At 47.5% G+C, this 21,566-nt stretch overlaps 1 protein-coding gene across 1 annotated transcript in view; it reads left to right on the top strand.

Annotated features, from left to right (window-relative positions):
• Positions 1-57: 57 nt before the first annotated feature.
• The window catches only part of LOC127570215 (uncharacterized), a 57,513-nt gene continuing 36,004 nt past the window's right edge, over positions 58-21,566 (top strand). Inside the window, exons 1-11 of the mRNA XM_052015503.1 lie at positions 58-102; positions 476-586; positions 3,675-3,743; positions 4,731-4,799; positions 5,067-5,165; positions 6,561-6,629; positions 10,730-10,828; positions 12,719-12,823; positions 13,641-13,709; positions 15,513-15,614; positions 21,282-21,380. Coding sequence (XP_051871463.1) covers positions 505-586; positions 3,675-3,743; positions 4,731-4,799; positions 5,067-5,165; positions 6,561-6,629; positions 10,730-10,828; positions 12,719-12,823; positions 13,641-13,709; positions 15,513-15,614; positions 21,282-21,380 — 862 coding nt within the window. The 5' untranslated portion in view covers positions 58-102; positions 476-504. The remainder of the gene's footprint in view (positions 103-475; positions 587-3,674; positions 3,744-4,730; positions 4,800-5,066; positions 5,166-6,560; positions 6,630-10,729; positions 10,829-12,718; positions 12,824-13,640; positions 13,710-15,512; positions 15,615-21,281; positions 21,381-21,566) is intronic.

The raw sequence follows: 21,566 nt of genomic DNA, 5'->3' as shown, positions 1-21,566 counted from the left end.
CTCGTTGACCCGCGGTTGGATTAATTATTGAACACTCCAGCGTTGTGCTGACTCTCTCAGACAGCACCCGGATCACCAGGAGCACAGACCACTCACCAGTGGGTGGGCAAGATAGGAGGTCTTGTTGCTCTGCAAGGCGGCTGTTTGGTGGATGGGCAAATGGGGAGCTGGAGTGACCAAGAGAGGCCCCATCACCTCTCTGTTACTTGGCCTGCCGTGGTCAAACCACTGACATATACCTGAGCCTGTTAGTTACTCCATTACTTGGTTCGCTCTCCGTGAATCAACAAAGGTGCTGAAGTGTAGGGTGGGGGAGAGATGCCTGAAAAATAAGCGGTCAGGTTTGAACCTTCAAAGTTCCAGAAGTGGTGTTTATTGTGCTCGTGGCTGTGTACTGATACCAGCGGGTAGAGTTGAGTGATTTATTGACAGGCAAGTCTGGTTGAGGTAGTCTGTTTTGTCTGTATTTTCACAGCGCAACAAAGTGCAGATGAAAGTGACCAGATGTTACCTCTGATGCCACAGCTGGACTCGGACGATTCAGATTCTTCGGCAAGCAGCGGTGGCAATGCTGGAACCTATAACTGTAAGTCAGCGAAAGCTCGAACCTTCATCAGAATGTTTCACAACTGGCATCAAGTCACCTGAGCGGTTCCGCAGCTAACTTTGCTGTGGGACTGGCATTTAATCCTTATTAGAACATAGAACATGACCCAGGTGGGTGGGGTCTTTGATTATGCTGGCTGCTTCACCAAGGCAGTGAGGGGTATAGACAAGAGTCCATGAAGAGGAGGCTGGTTTCTGTGATGCGCTGGGCTGTGTCCACAACTATCTGCAGTTTCTTCCAGTCCCAGGCAGAGCAGTTGCCACACCAAGCCGTGATACATCCAGATAGGATGCTTTCTATGGTGCATCGATAAAAGTTGGTGAGTGTCAAAGTGGACATGCCAAATTTCTTTAGCCTCTTGAGGAAGTAGAGGTGCTGATGAGCTTTCTTGGCTGTGGCGTCTATGTGGTTGGACCAGGACAGACTATTGGTGATGTTCACTCCTAGGAACTTGAAGCTCTCAACCCTCTCAGCTCAGCACCGTTGATGTAACCGGGGCATGTACACCGCCCCTCTTCCTGAAGTTAATGACCAGCTCTTTTGTTTTGCTGACATGGAGGGAAAGGTTGTTGTCATGTTACCATGTCACTAAGCTCTCCATCTCCTTCCTGTACTCCTGACTCATCATTATTTGAGATACGGCCTACAACGGTGGTATCATCTGCAAACTTGTAGATGGAGTTAGAGCAGAATCTGGCCATGCAGTCATCAGTGTATAGGGAGTAGAGTAGAATATAGGGCTGAGAGCTGTTGGGTACAAGGAGAGGTTGGACAAACTTAGGTTGTTTTCTCCGGAGCATCGGAGGCTGAGAGGAGACCTGAAAAGAGGTTTATAAAATTATGAGAGGCATAGATAAGGCCAGATTTTTTTTTCCCAGGATGGAAATGTCAAATACTGGAAGGCATAGGTTTAAGGTGAGAGGGGGAAAGTTTAAAGGAGATGTGTAGGGCAAGTTTTATTGGTGCCTGGGATTTGCTGCCGGGGACGTAGTAGAAGCAGACACGTTAGTGGAGGTTAAGACGTATTTAGACAGGCTCAGGAACATGCGGGGAATGGAGGGATGTGGATCATGTGCAGGCAGATGGAATTAGTTTAATTTGGCGTCATGGTTAGCACAGACATTGTGGGCCGAATGGCCTATTCCTGTTCTGTAATGTTCTCTGTTCTATGTTCTGTTGTTATAAGTTACCAGGAGCAAATCAATATTACAAGGAAGTCCCAAAGGATTATATGGGTGGAAATGTTATGAACTATAATACAATTCCACTCCTGCAGCCTACTTTAGTGATCTTATAAAGCTTTGAACTCTTAACTGTTACTTCAGCTCCCACACATTAGCTCTTAGTTTCATCCTGGGCACAACTCACCTGGTGTTGCCCCATTATGCACAGATTCACCTGACCCGTCTTTAGTTTCTTTGCTAGATCCAAGGTTTGCCCCCAGATCTCCGCCTCCTTCATTATAAAGTGGAATCAGACCGGTGACGATCGATTGACGCAGCCCCCTCTTTCCAAGATGTCTCTTTCCAAGTGCAATTCATGGACGATTCCTTACGTCCGTGCACCTTAACCTGATCAGTCCAGCTGGTCCTGTGTCACCAGTCTTCACAGAAAGGATGTTTTAATGGGGAAGGACTCTGCACCTTGAAAAGTCCCTGTTCTGCCTAATATCCACAGATTAAAGAAGAGATAATGTAAATTGTGTCCTTAAGCAAATCTTGTTTCAAAGTTGAGTTTACTGTCACATGCACAAGTCCATGTGTGCAGAGGTGCAATGAAAAACTTACTTGCAGCAGCATCACAGGCACAGAGCATCAGATAAGCAGCATTCACAAGAAAAACATAAATTATACACAATTTTTACAAGAAAGACCACAATCAGAACAAAAATAAAGTCCATTTTAGTGCAAAGTGATCAAAGTGGTCACAGTGTTGCTGTGCTGTGGTCGTGATTAGGGTTGTGCCGGTCGGTTCAAGAACCCAATGGTTGAAGGGAAGTAGCTGTTCCTGAACCTGGTGGTGTGGGACTTCAGGCTTCTGTACCTCCTGCCTGATGGGAGCTGCGAGAAGATGGCACGGCCCGGATGGTGGGGATCTTTGACGATGGGTGTTCCCTTCTTGAGGCAGCCGCTCCTGTAGATACTCTCGATGGTGGGGAGGGATGTGCCCGTGATGTGTTGGGCAGAGTCCACCACTTAGCTGCTGCTTACGTTCCTGTGCATTCGGATTGCTATCCCAGACCACGACGCAGCCAGTCAGGATACTTTCCACAGTACGGCTGTAGATGTTTGTTAGAGTGAGCTGAACCTCCTTACGCTTTTGAGGCTTTTCTCACAGCTTCTCCCACTAGCAATCTATTCCTTCCCCTGTGTCTTCAAGAGCAAAACATTGCTGATGATGGAAACCTGAAATTAAACAGAAAATGCAGGAAATCCTCAGTAGAAGCATCTGCGGAAAGAGAAACACGTTTCAGGTCCAGGACTTCTGTTAGAACTAGGGAAGAAGACAAAAGAAACAAGTTGGTTTGATTTGCAGAGAGGGTGGGGAAGGGGTGAGTAGAACAGAAGGAGCATCTCTGATAGGGTGAGGCCAAATGTGTCAATGGGTTACGAGCACTTTACGTTTCTTGGTCTGTGTGTTGGTTAATAGTGAGGCTGCAGGACATACTCAGGAGGTCAGACTATACAAATAGAATATCAAACACTGAGCCAAAATGATAACAGGCAGCAACACCAGTTCTGACAGAGAGAGTGAGTTACCCAAAGCTGGAGAATTCAAAATTGATTCTGGAAGGTTGCACAGTGCCCAGACAGAAGTCGGATGCTGTTCCTCAGCTTTGCGTTGGGCCTCATTGTAACAGTGTTGGGGGGGGGGGGGGGGGGGGGGATGCACAGACTGAGAGGTCAAGGCGGGAGTTGGATGGTGTATTAAAGTGACAGGCAACTGTAAGATCAAGGTCACCCTGCGGACTGAACACAGGTGCTCTGCAAAGCACTCACCCAGTTTGGGTTTGGTTTCTCTGAGGTTTTCACCGACATTGAATTGGAACCTCCCTCTGTTTTCACAGTGCAACAGGGTGGCGACGGAGTTGAGCAGATGATGCCCCTGGTACCTCAGCTGGATCTCGATGACTCAGGTAGGACGATGGATTTTACCTCTTACACCATTTCTGAATCCAAAGCAAAGTTCTTGATCTAGATTCTTCTGCACGAACAATGTGAACAAGTCAATAAGTGATTATGAAGTTCATTTGGTGGCGAAAAAAGATTAAAATGGTACATTGTACAATTTGAGGTCAGAATTCAAGACTCGTAGATTCGTAGAGTCATTCAGCATGGAAACAGGCCCTTCGGCCCAACTCATCCATGCTGACCAAGGTGCCTACCTAAGCTAGTCCCATTTGCCTGCGTTTGGCCCATATCTCTCTAAACCTTTCCTATCCATGTACCTGTCCAATTGTCTTTTAAACATTGCAATTATATCCGTCTCTGTCACTTCCTCTGGCAGCTCGTTCCCTATACCCACCACCCTCTGTGTGAAAAATTTGCCCCTCAGGTCCCCCTTAAGTCTTTTCCCTTTCACCTTAAATCTCTGCCCTTTAGTTCTAGACTCTCCTATCCTGGGAAAAAGACAGTGACCTTATCCATTCCCCTCGTGTTTCTGTATACCTCCATAAGGTCACCCCTCAGCTTTCTGCACTCCAGGGAAAAAAAAATGCAACCTATCCAGTCTCTATAACTCAAGCCCTCCGGTTCCAGTAACATCCTTGAGAATCTTTTCTGCATCCTTTCCAGCTTAACGGCATCCTTCTTATAGCTGGGAGGCTAGAACTGCACACGATGCTCCAAGTGCGGTCTCACCCACGTCTTGTACAGTTGTAACATGACATCCCAACTCTTGTACTCAGTGCCCCGACTGATGAAGGCCAGCGTGGCAAACACCTTCTTCACCGCCCTGTCTACCTGTGTCACCACTTTCAGGGAGCTATGTACGTGTATGCCTAGGTCTCTCTGTTCTACAACCATGTACTTGTAGCCCTAGATCTCTCTATTCTACAGGATGTACAGGTCTTTGATTTACTACCATGTGCATGTTCCATTGGAACCTCCCTCTGTTTTCACAGTGCAACCGGCTGGGAATGGAGGTGAGCAGATGATGCCCCTGCTACCTCAGCTGGATCTTGATGACTCAGGTAGGCCCATGGAGTTTGCCGTTGCACCATTACTAACATCTCCAGCAGTGAGTCATCAAGAACAATGAGTTGGCCAGGATATTTCAGAATGGATAGCAAGCCCACTTGAGCGATCTTGAAGCCCAACTTGGTTGGCTAATAAAAAATTTTGAGATTTGAACCATCAAAGGACTTGCCAATACCACATTGTATCATTTGAGGCCATGTGTGGCAGTTTGATGTATTGCTGTGCGGATGCTGAGCGAGAGTCTCCCTCTGTTTTCACAGTGCAACTGTATGGAAGTGACCAGATGTCTCCCCTGGTGCCTGAGCCGGACTTGGATGATTCAGATATTAGCCAATACGCCATCACTGATATCTCTGATGGTGAGTTGTCAAATGCAGTCACGTTCATCAGGATGTTACGGAATGGCCGATGAGAGGACGAGGGATTGCATTACATGCCACTCCGCACTGACGGTGAAGTGGTTGAGATCACTGACCCACACTGTTGTCCTGCCACAGTTAGTGTCAGAAATTCCTGAATAGACCCCATTCCACGCACAGTGCAGGAGAGGAGGTGGCTGGTTATGGTTCATCAGCTGCAGGTTTGTGTCTCTGACAAGAGTAAACTCATTGTCTACCTCGGAGAACCCCCAGGGGCTGCTTAATGCCCCTGGCAGAGACAGTTAAGAGGCAACATATCCGCGAGAGAGCAAATGGAAACAGGAAGATGTGGCACGCGTACCTCCTTAAAAGGTATGATTGACAGCAATCTCTACCAGTGACCACTTTCATTATTACCCCCCCCCCCCAAAAATGAAAGCACCTTTATTGATTTTGAAACTAAATTCAAAGTCTCAGACTGCAATAATGTGATTCACACTTTGTCTGCAAAACCACGTCATGTTCCGGTGGTTTTTCGGTGCTACCTTGAGTGAAGCAATGTTCTTTCTGTGACATCCAACAGCTTTGTTCCAACATTTATTCTTCCCTGTTTTTCATGTCTTGCTTTACTTAAAACTGCATTCAAATTCTCAACTAGGCATAATGAGGTTTGAGCTCACAGTTCCATCATTATTTTAACAATACAACACTCCCAGGAAGGATCATGATGCTCAAACTGCACCCCAATGAGTTTCAACTGTGCATTGATATTTAGCCATTTGAGTTGTTTGTCCCTGGGCCACATGGCCCGGGCAACTTACTGCCTGTAGTCGTTTCAGTTCTACCTCCTCAGTTGTCCCAGTGGAGCTTCTGAGAGGCAGCACTGGGGATACCTTAACCACATGAGCCATAGTTGCAATGCCCTGTTCCTGACCCAACCAGACATGTATCATTACCTGATCTAAAGGATGTTACTGGCAGCTGAATCAAACTATCAGGGCAAAACATCCCCTGCCTGATGGCTCTGCATTATCTGCTCCTCCAACTCCAGCTCATCGACTCTGAGGACAAGTTCTCTGAGATGCAGAGTTAATGAGCTGGAGTTATCTATCTGGAGCAGATCTATCATCTGCCTTTGTTGCAGGGTGTCCTAGGAAATTGGTATTGGCATTGGTTTATTATTGTCACTTGTACTGAGGTACAGTGAAAAACTTGTCTTGCATACCGATCGTACAGGTCAATTCATTACATGGTGCAGTTACATTGAGTTAGTACAGAGCGCATTGAACCATTGAAGGACTTGCCAACACCGCATTGTATTGTTTGAGGCCATGTGTGGCAGTTTGATGTATTGCTGTATGGATGTTGAGCGAGAGTCTCCCTCTGTTTTCACAGTACAACAGTATGGAGCTGGAAGTGACCAGATGATGCCCCTGGTACCTGAACTTGATTCAGATGATTCAGGTAGGGTCATGGATTTCGCGTTTACACATCTAAAGCAATAACATTGATCAAAACATTTCAGAGTGAACGACGAGCCAACAGAGTATGAAGCATGTAGAATCACAGAGAAAGTTTATGACACCAAAGGGTGCTCATTATGTCCATCCTGGTCAAAAAAACCTGGTAGAACATAGAACAGAGAACAGTACAGCACAGGAACAGGCCCTTCAGTCCACCACGTCTGTGCCGAACACGATGCTGAATTAAACTAAATCCTTTCTGATGGTACATGATCCATCTCCCTCCATTCCCAGCACATTCACATGTATCTAAAAGTATCTGAAACACAACTATTGTATCTGCTTCCACCACCGTTCCGGGCACCCACCGCTCTCTGTGTGTAAAAACTTTCCCCGCACATCTTTACTCTGCACTGTTATTGTTCTTACCTGTACTACATCAATGCACTCTGTACTAACCCAATGTAACTGCACTGTGTAATGAATTGACCTGTACGATCGGTTTGCAAGACAAGTTTTTCACTGCACCTCGGTACAAGTGACAATAATAAACCAATACCAATACCCCCTCTCACCTTAAATGCATGCCCTCTACTAATTGACATTTCTACCCTGGGAAAAGGATTCTGACTGTCTACCCTATCGATGCTTCTCACAATTTTATAAACTCCTATCATACACAGTAAACTTCCTGCACCGAGCCTGTGGCCCTGCAGGTCTCAGCTCTTGAAGTCCCATTTAAGTGTGGTGAAGGTTTCTGCCACCACCCCGTCTCTCAGGCAGTGAGATCCAGATCCCCACCACCCTCCTGGTGAAAGTATTATTCCCCTTTTCCCTCCAATACTTCTACGTTACTTTATATCCATCCTTCCTGATTTTTGTCTCCACTCCTAAGGGAAATGGGTCCTTCCTTTCTAATCTCTCTGTGCTCATAAAGTTCCCGCCATCTCCTCTGCTCCAAAGAAAACAGCCCCAGCCAACCCAACCTTCCCTCACGGTTACAATTTTTCTGTTCTTGGATCTCCTCTATAGCCTCTTGGTGCAATCACATCCTTCCTGTAATGCGGTGTGTGGAGTACTCAAACCCTAACCCTTCGTACAGTCATCGGGTCATATAGCACGGAAACAAGCCCTTCGGCCCAACTGGTCCATGCCGACCAAGATGCTCATCTAAGCCAGTCTCATTTGCCAGTATTTGGCCCATAATCTTCTAAATCTTTCCAATCCATGTGCCTGTCCAACTGTCTTTTAAATGTTGTTATTGTACCTGCCTCAACCACTTCCTCTAGAAGCTCGTTCCACATACATACCACCCTCTGGGTGAAAAAGTTGCCCCTCAGGTTCCTATTAAATCTTTCCCCTCTCACCTTAAACCTACGCCCTCTAGTTCTTGATTCCCCAACCCTGGGAAAAAGACCGTGCACATTCACCCTATCTGTGCCCCTCATGATTTTATACACCTCTAGAAGTTGTGGACACTTTTAGCCTAACGTTTCTGCTCTTTCAATTTGTGCCATGGCTATTAAATGAAAGCATCTCGGATGTCTCTTCACACACCTTGCCCTGTCCTGCCACCTTTAAGAACCTGTGAACAAACTCTCCAACTCACCTTGCAAATTCCTGACGTGACCTGCCAACACTCCGTCCTCCTGTAGTCTTAGACGACCTTCCTCGTTATCCACAACACCTCCAACTTTTGTGTCGTGGTGGTAGTGGGGAAGGTTGTCTGAGGCTACAGCAGGGTAGGGATCAGATGGAAAGTTGTGCAGAATGTTGGTAGCTGGAATTTAATCAAAACAACTGCAAAGTGATGCATTTTGGGAAGTCAAATCGAGGTAGGATATATGCAGGGTGCTAAGGAATGTTGATGAACAGTGAGATCTAGAGAGTTCCCTGTAAGTGGCAACACAGGCAGATAAAGTGGCGAACAAGGCATATGGCATGCTTACCTCTTATATTCTAAGAGTTGGGGCTTTATGTTCCAACCTTACAAAACACTGATTAGAATGCACCTGTAGAATTGTAAGCAGTTCTGGTCACAGTACAGCACGGGAGCAGGCCCTGTCTGCACTGACCGTGGTCCACATCCCTCCATTTCCTACCTGTTCACGTGTCTGTCTAAATGCCTCTGACACATTGCAATTGTATCTGCTTCTACCATCTCCCCTGGCAACACATTGCAGGCACCTACCACTCTCTGCAAAAAAACTTGCAAAATTCTCCTTTAAACTTTCCCCCTCTCACCTCAAACCTCTGCCCGCTAGTCTTTGACATTTCCACCCTGGAGTTCATCACTATATAAACTTCGATCAGACTGCTCCTCAGCCCCTGACATTCCAGAGAAAATGATTCAAGTATTGGTATTGGTTTATTATTGTCACTTGTACCGAGGTACAGTGAAAAACTTGTCTTGCATACTGTTCATACAGATCAATTCATTACACAGTGCATTGAGGTAGTACACGGTAAAACAATACAGAATGCAGAGTAAAATGTCACAGCTACAGAGGAAGTGCAGTGAGGCAGACAATGAGGTGCAAGGTCATAATGAGTAGATTGTGAGGTCAAGAGTCCAAGTATGTCCAATTCCTTTTAACTAATATACCGTAGTCCAGGCAACATCCTGGTGAACCTCTTCCTCACTCTCTCCAAAGCCTCCACATCCTTCCTATTGGAAGGATGAATCAGAAGGATGGTAGCCAATGGCTACCAGAGCAACATACAATGTGATTGTGCTGGAGAGAGTGCAGAGGAGATTCACAAGGATGTTGCCTGAATTCGAGAACTTTAGTGATATGGAGAGATTGGATAGGCTGTCTCCAGTCTCCAGCTTTCCCTTCACTGTCAACCCCACAAGCACATGTTATATCATCTACAGGTAGTGTTATCACACTCTTACATATGTCCATATCGCAGATGTCCTGGGTTTGGGTGGGTTTACAGACAAGTGGTGTAGGATCTGGAAGGAGTTACAGAGATAGGGAGGGGTGTAGGGGGTTAGGGAAATAGGGAGGAGTATAGGATCTGGAGGGAGTTACAGAGAAAGAGAGGGACCAGAGAGAGCACAGAGATAGGGAGGGATATGGGGGGGGGGGGTGGTGGGTTACAGAGATAAAGAGGCCTGAGGGGGCCTGAGGGGGTTTTGGAAAAGAGGGTCTGGAGGGGTTTACAGATATAAGGAGGGGTGTAGGGTCCTGAGGGGGTTACAGAGAGGGAGAGGTGTAGGGACCAGAGGGGTTATAGAGATAGAGAGGTGTGTAGGGTCCTGAGGGGGTTACAGAGGGAGGGTTGTAAGGGCTGGAGCGGGTTACAGAGGGAGGGTTGTCGGGTCCTGAGGGGGTTACAGAGGGAGGGGTGTAGGGGCTGGAGGGGGTTACAGAGGGAGGGTTGTCGGGTCCTGAGGGGGTTACAGAGGGAGGGGTGTAGGGGCTGGAGGGGGTTACAGGAAGGGTTGTCAGGTCCTGAGGGGGTTACAGAGGGAGGGGTGTAGGAGCTGGAGGGGGTTACAGAGATAAGGAGGGCTGTAGGGTCCTGAGGGTGTTACAGAGGGAGGGTTGTAAGTGCTGGAGCGGGTTACAGAGGGAGGGTTGTCGGGTCCTGAGGGGGTTACAGAGGGAGGGGTGTAGGGGCTGGAGGGGGTTACAGGAAGGGTTGTCGGGTCCTGAGGGGGTTACAAAGGGAGGGGTGTGGGGGCTGCTGGGGGGGAGGTAACAGGGAATGGGAACAATACAGTGGCTTTCACTCTGCTAAATCTAACTGAATTATAATCACAACCATGTTTTCCCAATATTGCCAAAGACCTCTCCTAATTGATTTTTGTCTTTGACTTTATGCACCTCTGTCAGGTCACTCCTCAGTCTCCCCCTCTTCAGGGTGTTACCTGGCCAGGTATTGTACCGTCACTGAACTACTTCTGATCCTGGCAGTTGTTCCATCACCAGGAGCAGTCAGTGTGAGTGGACAAAGTCTTCGAACAGGATGGCCACTTGATGCAACTGTTGATGTTTGAACCATTGGACCATCTGCCGGTGTGGCTGGGGTCTTGATTTCTTGATGTGCAGGCACTCAATGAGAGCTTGTGTTCTTTCTGTATTTCTACAGTGCTACTGTATGGAAGTGACCAGATGTCTCCCCTGGTGCCTGAGCCGGACTTGGATGATTCAGATATTAGCCAATACGCCATCACTGATATCTCTGATGGTGAGTTGTCAAATGCAGTCACGTTCATCAGGATGTTACGGAATGGCCGATGAGGGGACGAGGGATTGCGTTACATGCCACTCCGCACTGACGGTGAAGTGGTTGAGATCACTGACCCACACTGTTGTCCTGCCACAGTTAGTGTCAGAAATTCCTGAATAGACCCCATTCCACGCACAGTGCAGGAGAGGAGGTGGCTGGTTATGGTTCATCAGCTGCAGGTTTGTGTCTCTGACAAGAGTAAACTCATTGTCTACCTCGGAGAACCCCCAGGGGCTGCTTAATGCCCCTGGCAGAGACAGTTAAGAGGCAACATATCCGCGAGAGAGCAAATGGAAACAGGAAGATGTGGCACGCGTACCTCCTTAAAAGGTATGATTGACAGCAATCTCTACCAGTGACCACTTTCATTATTACCCCCCCCCCCCAAAAATGAAAGCACCTTTATTGATTTTGAAACTAAATTCAAAGTCTCAGACTGCAATAATGTGATTCACACTTTGTCTGCAAAACCACGTCATGTTCCGGTGGTTTTTCGGTGCTACCTTGAGTGAAGCAATGTTCTTTCTGTGACATCCAACAGCTTTGTTCCAACATTTATTCTTCCCTGTTTTTCATGTCTTGCTTTACTTAAAACTGCATTCAAATTCTCAACTAGGCATAATGAGGTTTGAGCTCACAGTTCCATCATTATTTTAACAATACAACACTCCCAGGAAGGATCATGATGCTCAAACTGCACCCCAATGAGTTTCAACTGTGCATTGATATTTAGCCATTTGAGTTGTTTGTCCCTGGGCCACATGGCCTGTGCAACTTACTGCCTGTAGTCATTTCAGTTCTACCTCCTCAGTTGTCCCAGTGGAGCTTCTGAGAGGCAGCATTGGGGATACCTTAACCACATGAGCCATAGTTGCAATGCCCTGTTCCTGACCCAACCAGACATGTATCATTACCTGATGTAAAGGATGTTACTGGCAGCTGAATCAAACTATCAGGGCAAAACATCCCCAGCCTGATGGCTCTGCATTATCTTCTCCTCCAACTCCAGCTCGTCGACTCTGAGGACAAGTTCTCTGAGATGCAGAGTTCATGAGCTGGAGCTATCTATCAGGCAGATCTATCACCTGCCTTTGTTGAAGGGTGCCCTCGGAGACTGGTATTGGTTTATTATTGTCACTTGTATCGAGGTACAGTGAAAAACTTGTCTTGCATACATTGTGCAGGTCAATTCATTACACAGTGCAGTTAAATTGAGTTAGTACAGAGTGCATTGATGTAGTACAGGTAAAGACAATAATAGTACAGAGTAAAGTGTCACAGCTACAGAGAAAGTGCAGTGCAATAAGGTGCGAGGTCACAACAAGGTAGATTGTGAGGTCAAAAGAGTCCATCTCATCGTATAAGGGAACCGTTCAATAGTCTTATCACAGTGGGGAAGAAGCTGTCCTTGAGCCTGGTGGTACGTGCCCTCAGGCTCCTGTATCTTCTACCCGATGGAAGAGAGAATGATCCGGGTGGGTGGGGTCTTTGATTATGAATCAAATCAATTGAATTTGAAATCACATCGGTTGTGCATGAAGTGACAATGTGAAGAAGTTTTCTGCCCGTGGTGGGAGGCTGTTCTGTACTCTGACCATGGGCAGGTGTCACCAGCACTGGGGGAGGCCTTGGTGCCCTCACTTTTGCCCACCTTGGTTCCCTCTGCCACTCCCTGGAGCCAGGAGGCAGAGGCAGGTTGCTGCACGTGGTGACCTGGGGTGAGTGAGTGAAGGATGAGCCGGGTGGCCTTGGAATGGTGCGGGAAAATCTGGGAAGTGTATGTAGAGCTAGGAAGGGATAGTTTTGACGTGCATCCTCTCAACTGAATTCTTTGGACTCTGCTTTTAGTGGATACACAGCAACAAAGATTCAGGAGTGAATTATATATCCCACTGCACAGAGCAAGAAGACCCTCTGTTCTGGCCAGGACAGAGGACCCATCCAGGAGTACAGGTGAGGCAACAGTTAATTGTCAAGTGCACAAGTGCGGTGAGGCACAGGTACATTGAAAAACCTGCTTGCAGCAGCATCACAGGCATGCGGTACAGACAACACACAGTATGTAAATTTATACATACATTGTACAAGACCGACTGTGGAAAACAAGATATTAGTGTGAAAAAGACACGGTCCACGGCAGTGCAAGAGGTGATCCGTAGTGTTCCGCTGCCGAGGTAGGGTTAGGGTCGTCTAGGTCAGTTCAAGAGCCGACTGTTTGAAGGGAAGTAGCCGTCCCTGATCCTGGTGGTGTGGGGTCTTCAGGCTTCTGTACCTCCTGCCCGACGGTAGCAGCGAGAAGCTGGCACGGTCCGGACGGTGGGGATCTTTGATGACGGATGCTGCCTTCTTAAGGCAGCGCCTCCTGTAGGTGATTTGAGAACGATGGTGAAATAGTCCTTGCCACTGGCAAAAGTGTGAATCATCAACCAATCTCAAACCAGTCAGTGGGGGGTAAAAACTCAGGCAGAATGTGAAATCAGGCTCTGATTCACTCTCACTCCGCTCCACCGAAACACACAGAGGAGAGCTGGAGAGGGCATTTGGACAGGTACATAGGTAGGAAAGGGAATTGGGCCAAACCCAGGCAAATGGGACTGGCTCAGCTGGGTATCTTGGTCAGGACGAAGTGATTCTATGATGCCATGATTAGATGTGTTTGATATTCTATATGAAATAACCTAATTTAGCACCATATACCTGTGCTTATTGTGTTGCAGTTTGAATTATTAATGTGATATTGTTGAATCGAGGCTTCTGTTCTGTGTTCCAGCAGCATCCCCTCCCAGCCAGCAGTTGGTTCCAGTTCGTCCCAGAGCCCATGTGCCACAAGATACATTTGGTGAGTCAGAATAAGCATTAGTTTACTGCAAGTTAGTTTGGAACGGACAGTAAGAAAACCAGAAAATGGTGGGGAGAGACAGAGAGGGAGAGAGAGACAGAGAGAGGGAGAGAGACACAGAGGGAGGGAGAGAGAGAGATATTTTTAAGTCCATGATCTCTAGTTCTGTCACCGCAGGAAGCTGCCTGACCTGCAGAGTATTTTAACCATTTGAAGTTCTTATTTCAGATTTCCAGCATCTGCGGTATTTTGCTTTTGAGGTTGAGTTACAGGTTATGCGGTGTGCGCGGGAGGGGGCTGGCCCCTGCGTGAAGTGTGCATTCACACTGAAGACAGCTGATGTCACAGCTCCTGACTGAAGTTGCTTCCAAAGGTCCTGCTCCCACTCGGAACCTGTGGGCAGCACAGGGCAGGGAGCAGTCACCTTTTATTGGGTCGTACCACGCAACTAAAACCACAATGTGGAGCGTTGTTGGCTAATTCTGGTAAATTGGCTTATTATTGTCACATGTACTGAGGTACAGTGAAAAACTTTGTTTTGAGCTTCAAGTTCATCGAGTGAACATCACCAATGTCCTGGTCCAACCACGTAGACGCCACGGCTAAGAAAGCTCACCAGCGCCTCTGCTTCCTCAGGAGGCTAAAGAAATTCGGCATGGCTGCATTGACCCTCACTTACTTTTGTCAATGCACCATAGAAAGCATCCTATCCGGATGGATCACGGTTTGGTATGGGAACTACTCTACCCAGGACTACAAAAAGCTGCAGAGAGATGTGGACGCAGCTCAGCACATCACGGAAACCAGCCTCCCCTCCATGGACTCTGTCTACACTTCTCACTGCCTTGGTAAAGCAGCCAACGTAATCAAAGACCCCACCCACCCCGGACATTCTCTCTTCTCCCCCCTCCCATCAGGCAGAAGATACAAAAGCCTGAAAGCACGTAACACCAGGCTCAAGGACAGCTTCTATCTCGCTGTTGTAAGACCATTGAACAGTCCCCAAGTATGATAAGATGGACTCTTGACCTCACAATCTACCTCGTTATGGCCTTGCACCTTATTATCTGTCTGCACTTTCTCCGTAACCGTAACACTTTATTCTGCATTCTGTATTGTTTTACCTTGTACAACGTCAATGCACTGTGTAATGAATTGACCTGTACAATCGGTATGCAAGACAAGTTTTTCACGGTACCTCAGTTCATGTGACAATAATAAACCAATTTAAGTTGGAATTCTGCAGGGTAGCTCCAGGCTGGAGGCAGCTGCTGAGCAAAAAAATGTTGCCACAGAAGCGAGAATTGTTAAAGAGCGAGCCAATGAATCCATTTGGTCTGATGAACAAGACCTCTTCCAGGTGGGCATCCCTGGGTGTGCAGTGCACTGAACAATAAACCAGAAGCAAAACAGTGCAGACTCTGTAAGGCTGAAATGAAGGCCGACATTGCTGGAATTACTCAAGAAGTCAGGCAACATCTGGGGAAGGGAGGACCGTAATGTTTCATGTTGATGCAGGAGCAGCAAGCCTTATGAGTAGAGTTGCCTTTTTTGAGGGGGTGAATATCATTTTCCTCGCCCCTCAGCCCCCTCCTGCTTGTGGCATGCCACATCCTAAGGATCTAACTTTTGATGGGGCCAGGAAGCATCGTCAGCTTTTGCAGAATTCAGACGCATGTAACATCCCACAATAATCTGCTTATTTCACCCGACTGGACACATGCTGGCTCAGAGTAATGTTCTGCATTGATTTGTTAACCTGACAATGTTGACAGTGAATTTTTTTCTCCTTTAATTCACAAGTTAATGCCACCCCGTCTGCCCACACTGCCAGGGTGCTGTTTGTTCCTCAGGCCATGGATGTACTGGACATCCATAGGCAGTCCGTTCCTGGACCTACTGCTGGTGAGTCTGCAAAAGCAATCAGAACCAGGTTTATTATCACTGACGTGGAACATAGAACAGTGCAGCACAGGAACAGGCCCTTCGGCCCACAATGTTGTGCTGAACCAATTACATTAGTAATAAAACACCCAAGTAAACTAATCCCTTCTGCCTGCACAATGTCCGCATCCTACCATTTCCCTCACATTCATGGGCCTATCTAAGAGCTCCTTGAACGCCCCTATCGTATCTGCCTCCACCCCCACTCCAGGCAGCACATTCGACACACCCACCACTCTCTGTAAAAAACTTGCCCTGCACATCTCCTTTGAACTTACCCCCCCCCCCCCACCTTAAGTGTATGCCCTCTGGTATTAGACATTTCAACCCTGGGGAAAAGATACTGGCTGTATCTATGCCTCTCATAATCTTATAAACCTCTTATAAATCAGACCTCCCCTCAGCCTCTGCCGCTCCAGAGAAAACAACCCAAGTTTGTCCAACCTCTCCTCATGGCACATGCCCTCTAATCCAGGCAGCATCCTGGTAAGCCTCTTCTGCACCCTCTCCAAAGCCTCCACATCCTTCCTGTAATGGGGTGACCAGAACTGAATGCAATACTCCAGATGAGGCCTAACTAAAGTTTTATAAAGCTGCAGCATAACTTCCTGACTCTTGAACCAGTGCTGCGATTAATGAAGGCAGGCACGCCATACGCCTTCTTTACCGCCCTATCAACCTGTGCAGACACTTTCAGGGAGCTATGAACTTGGACCCCAAGATCCCTCTGCTCATCAACACTTAAGAATCTTGCCATTAACAGTGTACTGTCTCTTTACATTTGATCTCCCAAAGTGCAACACTTCACATTTGACTGGGTTAAACTCCATCTGCCATTTCTCTGCCCATACCTGCAACTATCCATATCCTGCTGTATCCTTTGCCAGTTTTCTACGCCATCCACAACACCACCAATCTTCATAACATCTGCAAACTTACTAACACACCCTCGTACATTTTTATCCAGATCATTTATATACATCACAAAGAGCAGAGGTCCCAGTACAGATCCCTGAGGAACACCACTAGTCACAGACCTCCAGCTAGAACAAGTCCCATTGACCACTACCCTCTGGCTTCTATGGACAGGCCAGTTCTGAATCGAAACGGCCAATTCATCGTGGATCCCATGCATCTTAATCTTCCGAATGAGCGTCCCATGAGGGACCTTGTCAAACGCTTTACTGAAATCCATGCAGACAACATCCACAGCTCTACGTTCATCAATCACCCTCCTCACCTCATTAAAAAACTCAATCAAGTAAGACACAACTTGCCCGCACAAAGCCATACTGACCGTCCCTAATAAGGCCATGGTTTTCCAAATGTTCATAAATCCTATCCCCAAGAATCCTCTCCAGTAACTTCCCTACCACTGACGTGAGACTCACTGCTCAATAGATACCAGGATTATCCCTGTTTCCCTTCTTGAATAATGGGACAACATTAGCTACTCGCCAGTCCTCCGGGACCTCGCCTGTGGCTAGAGAGGACACAAAGATATTGGTCAAGGCCCCAGCAATCTCATCTCTTGCCTCTCAGTAACCTGGGGTACATCTCATCAGGCCCTGAGGACTTATCAACCTTAATGCTATTTAAAACACTTAATCACTAAGATTAATTGGTGCACTTTTCATAGTACTGCGCGTTACATCTGCAGGTTGAATGGGTCCATACCCTGACGCAAGGAGAACAGTAAAGGCCAGATGCCTGGTTGATGTTGGTAAGAGCCCCGCCAATGGGCGAGGTGTATCAAACCCGAGATGTGGGCTCTCAGAAACGTGAGCTACAGTTTCATGTCAATCAGTTGGGGTGTGATGGGATGCATAGCACATGTAGTGCACTTTAATACATTTACGTACATATGTCACTAAGCCATATACTAATAGTCCATAAAAATCTGCAATGTCGTTCGCAAGTCATATTGTCAGATTGCAGATGTTTTCGGCAAAAGATCTTGTAGCTTGGGATGTCGAGGACTTTGAGCAGCTTGTGGTTATCATTTGACCGTGGACCTTGGGCTCTGATTACAAATCCGAAGTAATCCACAGTATCTGCGCCAGTCAGTTCTTTAACTTGTCTCATCAGGTGACGGTACTTTTGCTGCTTTTCGTCCCAAACCCTCCTTATCGCACAGTTGTTGTCTTCGTACCCAATGGTAACGTCGACTACAACTGCCTTATTGTCTCTAATGAAGACCAGGCCAGGCTTCCAGAGTGATCCATCGTCCGCGGTTAGGTGCGCTTCTATGCCTGATGCCCATCCGTTTCCATTCGCCTTGATCTTCAGACGATCCGCGATTTAGTTATGTCTTTTAATTCAGGCATTCTTTACGCTCAAGCACCGTCCGGAAACGTGTGCCAGGATCTCGCTGGCAATCCTGCATCTCCTGCAGGTCTTCACGGCATCTGGGCTATCTCGACTCCTTGTACATCGTGTTGGGTATTGCCCGCATTTAAGCAGGAGGGCATTGATGACCTGGTGCCCTTTCCAGTGCCTATTAGCTGTTACCCAAGAGTTCGAGATCTTGTCATTTTTGAGCTCTTTTATTCCTGCTCCTTGACTAGCAAGGCTGGCCCATGCCGAACTCCCTTGCTCTCCAGTTGGCATATATGCTCAGAGGCTTGGGTCTTCTGCCCTTCATGGGGCCAACTTCAATTTCCGGCTCCTCGTCAGATTCAGTTAGAGGTGTTGGCAGTAGATTTGGTCTTGTATTCCCACTGTACTGGTTCTCGATATCTTTGAGAACTTGCACATTTTTCAATCTTTCGATGGTCATAGTGTTGTTCTCCCCGGCCATATCGAACGAGGCCTTTATCACCGTGTCCTTGGACAATCCGAGGCTTTGTTTCTTTACTATGGCTACGGGAATTTGAGTTTCAAGTGTCGGCAGGCCAAGACCTCCATCTCTATTCCATGCGTACAAAATCCCATCTGTTGTATCCTAGGGAAGGTGTAGTATTGGCCGCCTTTTCGATAAGGCTGGCCAGTTCTACGAGGCAGTTCTGCGAGGCCTCGGTTAGAATGAGATGGAAGTCCACTCTTGGCACCATGAAGGTCTTCAGAATTTCGATTTTTTGAACAGGTTTGAGCCTTGATGTCTTCGATGGTGGGGAGGGTTGTGCCGTGATGGAGCTGGCTGAGTCTACAACCCTCTGCAGCCTCTTTCGATCCTGCGCATTAGAGCCTCCATACCAGGCGGTGATGCAACCAGTCAGAATGCTCTCCACCGTACATCTGTAGAAATTTGCAAGAGTCTTCGGTGACATACCAAATCTCCTCAAACTCCTAATGAAGTAGAGCTGCTGGCGTGCCTTCTTCATGATTGCATCAATGTGTTTGGCTCAGGATAGATCCTCTGAGATGTTGACGCCCAGGAACTTGAAGCTGCTCACCCTTTCCACTGCTGACCCCTCAATGAGGACTGGTGTGTGTTCTCCCGACTTCCCCTTCCTGAAGTCCACAATCGGTCTTGCTGACGTTGAGTGTGAGGTTGTTGTTGCGACACCTCTCAACCAGCTGATCTATCTCACTCCCGTACGCCTCCTCGTTGCCATCTGAGATCTTACCAATGACAGTGGTGAATGGCTTTGAGCAGGCGAATCTGGTTCTCGCTCTGTGGAAGAGGTGAACATTGAAAGATTTCCATGGTTCTCGTTGCTTCAATTAAACTGACATGACTTTCAAACTCAGGAAGCGTTAGTGAGGCTCAGTTTTTCCCTCCACTGGTACCGTTACACCCTCATAAAGTCATAGATAGTCACATAGCACAGAAAAGGGCCCTTCAACCCACCTTACCCACGCTGACCATTGTACTTGTCCATACTGATCCCATTTGCCCGTGTTTGGCCCATATCCCTCTAAACCCCTCCTATCCATGTGCTTATCCAAATGTTCTTTAAATGTTGTTATTGTACCTGCCTCAACTACTTCCACTGGCAGTTTGTTCCATATACTGACCACCCTCTGTGTGAAAAAGTTGCCTCTTAGGTTCCTATTAAATCTCTCCCCTCTCACCCTAAACCTATGCCCTCTAATTCTTGATTCCCTTTCCCTGGAAAAAAGACCGTGTGCATTCACCCTATTTATACCCCTCATGATTTTATACCCCTCTATAAAGTCAGCCCTCAGTCCAAGCCTGACCAACCTCTCCCTATAACTCAGGCCCTCAAGTCCTGGCAACATCCTTGTAAATCTTTTCTGCACTTTTTCCAGGTTAATGACATATTTCCTGTAACAGGGTGACCAAAAATGTACATAATACTCCGTGTGGCCTCACCAATGCCTTGTACAACTGCGACATAATGACCCAACTCAATGTCCTAACCGATGAAGGCCGGCATACCAAATGCCTTCTTCTCCACCCTGTCTCACTGTGATGCCACTTTCAGGACGCCATGTACTTGTACGCCTTTGTTCCACAGTGGGACTCTGTTCTTCGTATGGCCAAAGGCTGGTGAATATCATCATCCATGGTTAACTTCACAGAGAGGTGGCTCCTGAGAAATGGAGAGTGGCCCATGTTCTCCCGGGGTCTCATTGTGGACTTCTGTTGTGCAGTGGGGGCAGCTTTGTGGAGGAGTTTTGTTGCGGGGACGTCGAGCATAAGGCTGATTCTCCTGTACTCTTCAGGAAACGAGTCAACAGCACCTTGGAGCTCAGCCTCTGAATGGATGCCGACACGGGTGCTATCTACGTTCTGCAGCTCAGTGGCTGGGGTCAGAAGGGTCTTAGTTTTGGAAGTGGTAGCTGTAGAGTTTCTCATTCATCCTGTGGATTAACTCCATTCCAGCACAAGGGTTGCTGAACGTGAGGTGCGATATTGAGGCAAGAAAGATTGAGAAAAGTATTGATACCCGAAACATTAACACGAGAGAAACAAAGGACTGCAGACGCCAGAATCTAGGTGAAACAATGATGCTGGAGGAACTCAGCAGGCCAGGCAGCATCTGTGGAGAACCATACAGCCTAACAGCATGAACATTGAATTCTCCCACTTTACATAATCCCCCCACCTTCCCCACAACCCCCCCACCATACTTCTTCCCTTTCCTAGCCTCTCTCTCTTCTTTTATTTCCTCTCTCTCCTTACTTTTGACCCATGCCCCGGTGGATCTGCTCTGCCCTCCTCCCCTGCACCTGCCCATTACTATCTCTTACCTGCGTCTACCTGTCACCACCCTGTGCCCACCCCACCTCCGCTCTTTTGTCCACCTATCACTGCTCTGATTTTCTCTCCTATATATTGGGCTTCCCCTTGTCCTATCTTCAGTCCTGAAGAAGGGTCCTGACCCGAAACATTAACTGCCTGCTTTTCTCCACGGATGCTGCCTGGCCTGCTGAGTTCCTCCAGCATCATCGTGTTTTTCATTTGGATTCCCTCTGGTGACGGGGAGTGAGGGGCGTGTGGCGGGTTGAAGGAGTGGTGTTCAGCCAGGAAGTCTCCTAAATCCTTCCAGCTTTTACAGGATTCAAAAGCATTTCTTCTTCCAAAGAAATCTATTTATGTCACCTGATTGCGCCTGTGCTTGTTGACAACAGTGTTCTGTATTTGACTGATTAACCTGAAAATGCTGAATGTTCTTCTCCCTTTTGCCACACTGAATGATTTCGGATGGATTGTCGTAGCTGCTGATCAGCATCTTCCAGCTGCCAGGGTGTCGTTCATTCCTCGGACCATGGACGTACTGGATATCCTTCCCCAGCCTGTTCCTGGTACCACTGCCGGTGAGTCTGCAGAAGGAATGGTTTTAAACAGGATTATTCCAATCTGGTTCTTGCTGTGTGGAAGACATGAACATTGAAAGACTTCCACAGTTCTGGTTGCACAAACTACATTCACCTTACACCTCCTCCCTCACCACCATTCAGGGTCCCAGACGATCCTTCCACCTGTGAGACTGAGGGTGTCAT

Source organism: Pristis pectinata, chromosome 5 (genome assembly GCF_009764475.1).
Source record: "Pristis pectinata isolate sPriPec2 chromosome 5, sPriPec2.1.pri, whole genome shotgun sequence".
Lineage (NCBI taxonomy): Eukaryota > Metazoa > Chordata > Chondrichthyes > Rhinopristiformes > Pristidae > Pristis > Pristis pectinata.
Note: the sequence above shows the minus strand (reverse complement) of the source record. Positions and strands in the feature narration are given on the sequence as shown.